The following is a 6,000-nucleotide window of genomic DNA, read 5'->3' on the forward strand; positions in this document are numbered from 1 at the left end:
GTCCCTGCTGCCCCACCCCACCCCCACCACACAATATGGAGCCAGGAATGGTTAATGTTCAGCTCAGTGGCTCCTGCCAAGATGGGTAAAAGGCCACGATCCGAATTCACCTTCCTGTGGGAGCAGCCACCACTGACACTCAAAGCCACCAGGGCATCTGATCTCCAGGCAGGCAGAGAGGAGGGCGGCTCGTGGCCAGAGTTGGCCGGGTTGCAGGCAGAGAGAGCAACACCAGGCAGGTAATGAGGGCTAAGGCTGGGACGGAGACCCAGGGGAGGTAGGACACTGGTAGGTGGGACAGGGGGTGCTCTTGGGGAATCAGGTAATCCAGGAAAAGCGTCAACCAGGGTTCTTGTCTGGGGCCCTGGGTCCTTCCCAGGCTCCCTGGGGACTTTGGAGGGCAAGCTCACACCTGCTGCCAGTCTCCCTTCATTTCTAATTCAGTCGCAATTATGATCAATAATAACCTGCACACTGTGGAAGACACCAGTGGTTACCTGCCCACAGCCACCCTCTTCATGCTTGTTCAGGTGGGCAAGAACTTCAGAGGATTTTGGATGAGTCTGAAGAAGTCTAAACCAGTTCTGATGTTTCCATTCACTATGCTAGTGACTGGTTTCTGCAATTATGTGATCAACATGTGAGGGATAGGGGCTCTGAGGAAAGTGTTTCCAAGGGACAGAGAGAAGGTTCTCTTCTAACCCTTGTGTGATATGGAGGATGTAGCGCTTCGAGCTGTGGTAGTCATCTGCACGTGAGGTGACTAAGCCCAGCAGAAGGAGAAGATCCCAGGATGACAGAACATAAAGACAGAAATAACCTGGGGGGGGGGGGGGTGGTGGGGGGGGGGGGGGGGAGTGGTTGAGAGGCTGATTTAACCAATCCTGGTTCTGCTCTCACTGGAGACTTATTAATAGCGAGCTAATAACGCTCTGCATTGTTTAAGCCTTGTGGAATTTAGCCTTTGACTCGCAGCCTGAGGCAAGCGCACTTAAATCAAAGGCTGATGGTGATTCCTAGAAAGCTTTCTCTAGCTCTGAAGGTGCTGCTCCTAAGTTCAGACTCAGCTCCCCTTGCCTGGTCAATTCCCACACATCTGACAGACCCCTGCTTGGACATCCCCTCCCACAGCCAGCTGCACACACCCAACCACAGCAGGTATGGCCTGTGTGGTCACTATCTTTGAAGGACATGGACCACGTCTCTTTTGCCCATTCTTGTATTCCTAGCATCTACTTTTTGCTGAGTAAATGAATATTACCTGATATTACAGGACCCTGGACTTTAAACTTTGTCTCACCCACCCAGCTTTTCCAGCACTGCTCCCTCCTGGTTCTCTCAAATCTGGGAAAGTGGTTTTCTCCCAGGACAGCCTTGGCATCACTCTCCACACGATGCTCCTTATGATCCAGACTTGGATCATCCAAACAGCTAGCAAGACAGAGTCTTCCCACCTACTCCTCACCAATAACTAAGGGTCAGTATACTGGGATTGACAGGAGAGGGCTGGAAAGGCCAGAAGCTGCCCTCCTGAATTGAGCTGCTGTTTACCCTGGAGAAATGGAATAAACAGTTTGACAAATGGCAGAAACAGAGACTCAGAGCAGACAGATAATTCCTCAAGGTCAGGGTCTTGGTTCATAAATTCTTCAGTACTATTTCCCACATCTACCAGGTAGACAGTCTAGGAAATTGTGGCAAGATAAGTTAGGGGAAGAGCTGTCTCTTACATCTTAGTCTGGGTGGTTCTCAAAGCGCAGCTGCAAAGGTTTTGAGAAGTCCTGTAATAAACTGGCTGCACTTTCTGTCACTCAGCATTCCCCAAACTTAGGGAACTCACTTTTCCTCTAAATGCAGGCTCAGTCCTCCTCCAAAGACACTGCTCTCACGTCCGTCCTGTCTTTCTAGGATCCTGCTTGTCTCTATTTCATTTCAGCTTCCTCTCCTCCAGGCCTTTTCTAGGCATTAACCCTCTCTCCTTGAGTTCCTCATTGTGCCTATCACATCCATCCATATTAGTAGGTTTCTCATATTGATGAAGAGAAGCCAGGCATCCAGAACAAGATATATAAGGACCACTTAGTTCTTCTCAGTTTATTTTCCTGGCTGGTGTAGCTATTTCAAGGTGACTAATATGAAGGCAAAGTACTGCGAAATATTTTTCTTTTCTAAAGCTCAGGAGAGAATCCTGGCATGGAGCTATATGATAAGCACTGGACTGCTAAACACAGGTTGGTGGTTCAAACTCACCAGCTGCTCCTTGGAAACCCTATACAGGGTCACTGTGAGTTAAAACCAACTTCATGGCACTTAACAACAACAACAAGGCTCAGGAGAAAGACTTACAGGAAAGATGGAATCAGAATCTTCTCTTCCGTCAAGTCTCCTAACACCATAGCTTCTAACTTGAAATTTGTGGTCCAGAAAGTCTGTTACAAAAGTACAAGTATGCATTCTCGATTTATTATCCCTTGTTGTTGTTGTTGTAAAGTGCCATCGAGTCGGGTCCGACCCATAGCGACCCTGTACAGGGTTTCCGAGGGTGTAAACAAGTGTAATTTGCCTTCTTGCAACTGGATTTTGTGTGCACTTGACCCATAAACTTCCAAATTATCAAGCACATTAGAGAGGGAGAAGGTGTTAGAGATCATCTAAGGACCAGATTCCAGTCCCATCACTTCATTGTAGAGATGAGACACTGAAGTCCAGAGAGGGAAAGTGGCTTGTCCAAAGCCACACAGCAAGTCAGTAATACACATCATTGCTACCACTTAAAGGACAGTCCTGCTGATATGTCTGTCTTGCCACCTATGGAGACCAAATTAGAGGCTTTAAGGGACTTCCTACTTGCCAGAGACCAGAGCCCCAGCTTTCACCAACAGGAGCAGAGCTGCAGCCTAGGGAGCCAACAAAGCCATCTAAGCTCCCAGCCTGGAAAGTTGGCTCCTGGAAGGAGGCCCTGAGGATTCATTTGCTCCCATTCCACTCCCTCTTAGGCTACTGTTAATAATGTTTAGTGCAGGCGCTGGCTCAAGCTTTGTTCTTCCAGACTTCTGTTTTCACGGCTGCCTCATGGGCCTTGGCTCAGCAAACCCAGGCCTCCAGCATGTCAGGAAGGCAAGAGCACTGGGGCCAGGGAGGGCGGCGGGGGCCACGAAGAAGGGAGCCTGGCCTTGTAGACACAGCCTGACCACATGGCCCTCCAAGAAGGAAACCCAGGTGGTCTTGTCCCTTGAAGAAGGCATCTTGGCCAGTGCGCCAAATGTGGCTACTCCAGGGCAACTAGGTTGTTAGAACCCACAGCCTGTTTGGATGGGGTTTTCTCCATCTTTGTTACCTGGGAACACCTTGGACCTCACATACCCCTACCACAGCTTGTACTCGGCTGAGAGCTCAGATTTAGGACCCAACCAAGGAAACAGAAACACAAAAAGGCAGCTCTGTGGACTTGGCCCTTGGCTGGGCTCCCTAAGAGTAAGCTGGGAAGAGAACTTCGTGGGGGACATATAGACAGAGTGATGGACCTGTCCCATTTGCCCCCCTAGACTGATGAGGCTCCGTGTGCCCACACAGCAATGTCTAGGCACCTTTCTTCACACCTTACACTTCCTCCATGGGAACACAAAGAGGTCATCTGGCTGGACAGGATACAGCCCAGAACATTCCCATTGACTCACACACCCATTCAAGACAAAATGAATAATAAAAATAACAGCTGTCATTTATTGAGTGCTTACTACATGCCAGACTCTGCTCTACGCCCTTTACAAGCACCATTCCATTCATCCTCACAAAAACCCAACTAGGGTTTTTAAGATGCCCACTTAAGCAGATGAGAAAACCGAGAAGCAGGGAGGTGAGTGACTGGCCTAAGCTCAAAGGACAGAACCAGGAATCAAACTCAAGTCTGTCAGATTCTAAGGGCCATGCCCTTTCTGTCCTGCCAGCTGAACTTCATTATGGATCCCTACCATCAACTAATAAATACGGTATTTCCTTGTGCCAAGCCCAGGTATAGGTATATCAACAGGGCCCCTGGACTTAGAGATGGTGGAGAGAATGTTCCAGCAAAGTAACCGGCACACAGGGAGGTTGTGCTCAGAGAGGGATAGAGGGTGGCTCCTTCCATTGCACACCACCAGGGGATGGGGAGCTGTGGAGCTGAGCCCCAAGGGACAGGAGACCTTGTGGAGGCAGTAGGAGGGAGGGTGTTTTGGGTACAGGGAGGAAATGAAAGGAAGGAAGAGGCCAGGGATGTGGCCATAGACAACGGTGCATGAAGCAAAACTGGAAGGCATACTACAGCCACAGTACACAGGATGGGGCAATACAGTGGTGAGGGAGGTAGGGAGGCCGAAGGCAAAGGTTGGGGCTGAAAGAAGTTTGGGCCAACTATAGGGTGCTTGCCAATGCACCACTCTTTTGCCCAACCACTGGCATCTGCCCTGGCACAGGGTCTTCTGGAGAAAATGAGTCAGCAGAGAGATCACTGGTACAAGTGTGTGTGTGTGTGTGTTTTGTGTGGGTGGGGGCTTTGGGGGTGTGGGAATCTCAGTCTGACAGTTTTATCCAAGACATGGAGAAGAAAGGGGACATAAACCCCTGATTCCAACTCAGAGGGGGTAGTGCACAGTGGGGAGGGCAGAGTAGAGTTCTATATAGTCTCTTGGGAGTGTCCTCCTGGTCTGTGTGTGTGGGGGGGAGGGGTGCCGAAAAGGAGCTGGTCCTGTGCATCTCAGCCACAGTCCACAGGGCCCCAGGGGCTGCCCCCAGGCTCTATTACCAACACACACCCACACTCCCTCTTACAACTTCTACTCCACAAGCTGAGGATCAGATCCTCAGGCACAACCCCTTCTACAATAGTCAATACACCCCCATCTCGGTCTCCCAAATCTATACACTGAGGAGCTGAGGACATCCAGGGGTCCTTTCTGCACGGACATAATAGCTTTCATTTCTCTCTCTCTCTCTTAGACACACATACACACTCATGCAGGGAAGAGGCAGGAACTGAGACCGTCGGAGTTAGGGAACTGCTGAGACACACGGACCCAGTCACACACACACACACACACACACACACACACACTCACTGAGATTTACAATAACGTAGAGGTGCGCACACACACACGGAGACAGGAGCTGAACTCGAGACCTAGAAACTTGCCGACAGTCTCACAAGGAACAGACATAAACAGACACTTACAGGCTAAGGACCTGCAGACATGGAGACACACCGGAACACACTGAGAAACAGAGACCACCCCCCTCCCCTTCCTCAGGCATCCAGAAAGCCCCCCGCCACCGCTCCAGGCGCCATCATCCACCCCCACACTCTGACCCTCTCCAGTTCGGCCCTCTCCCCAGCGGGGCTGGGAAGCCTGTGTAGCACTCGCAACCTTCGCGGGGGCTAGAGGTGCAGTCCGCTTTAACTCTTGGCTGCCCACTTCGCGGGGGCGCAGGAAGCTGACGTTCCGCTGGAAGCGTCCAGCGCGGCAGGAAACCCCAGCCCTCCCCGAAGCTGTACAGAGGACATCTCCGAGCTTGTACTCACCCCCCGCGCGCCGCTGCCGCTGTGCCTCGGGCCCCCTGCGCCGATCCCGCTCCCATGGCGGGCCCCTACTTCATGCTCCCGAGCCCGGGGGGCAAGTGTGGGCGCGCCCCATGGGGCCGCCAGCCCCCCGCCCCGTTGCGCCAGGCCGGCTCAGAGCGCGCGGCTCCCGCGCCCCCAATGCAGTCCCGCGCCCCGCGGCGCCGGAGCGGGCCTGCAGCGCAGCCGGGGCCCCGCGGGCGCCCGCGCCAGGCCCATGGTCCCAGGAGTCCGGGCGCCGCGCTCGCCCCTGCCTAGTTCTTTTGCTTCCACGGAAAAGAAAGAAGCAGGGGAAAGAGGGGATGATCAAACTTTTGGAGGCGGGCTGCTGGCGGTCCCCGGAGGCTGAGCAAGGCCGGGCTAGGGCTCGCGGAGAGCGGTGGAAGCTGACTCCCCGCCGGCCTAGG

The 6,000-nt window shown here is 52.7% G+C and overlaps 1 protein-coding gene across 1 annotated transcript in view; it reads right to left on the reverse strand.

Annotated features, from left to right (window-relative positions):
• Window positions 1-5,613, reverse strand: part of COL27A1 (collagen, type XXVII, alpha 1) — a 152,514-nt gene extending 146,901 nt beyond the window's left edge. Inside the window, exon 1 of the mRNA XM_006865693.1 lies at window positions 5,558-5,613. Within this exon, the coding sequence (XP_006865755.1) occupies window positions 5,558-5,613 (56 nt within the window). The remainder of the gene's footprint in view (window positions 1-5,557) is intronic.
• Window positions 5,614-6,000: the final 387 nt, after the last annotated feature.

The sequence above is a fragment of the Chrysochloris asiatica genome, unplaced genomic scaffold (genome assembly GCF_000296735.1).
Source record: "Chrysochloris asiatica unplaced genomic scaffold, ChrAsi1.0 scaffold00081, whole genome shotgun sequence".
Taxonomy (NCBI): Eukaryota; Metazoa; Chordata; class Mammalia; order Afrosoricida; family Chrysochloridae; genus Chrysochloris; species Chrysochloris asiatica.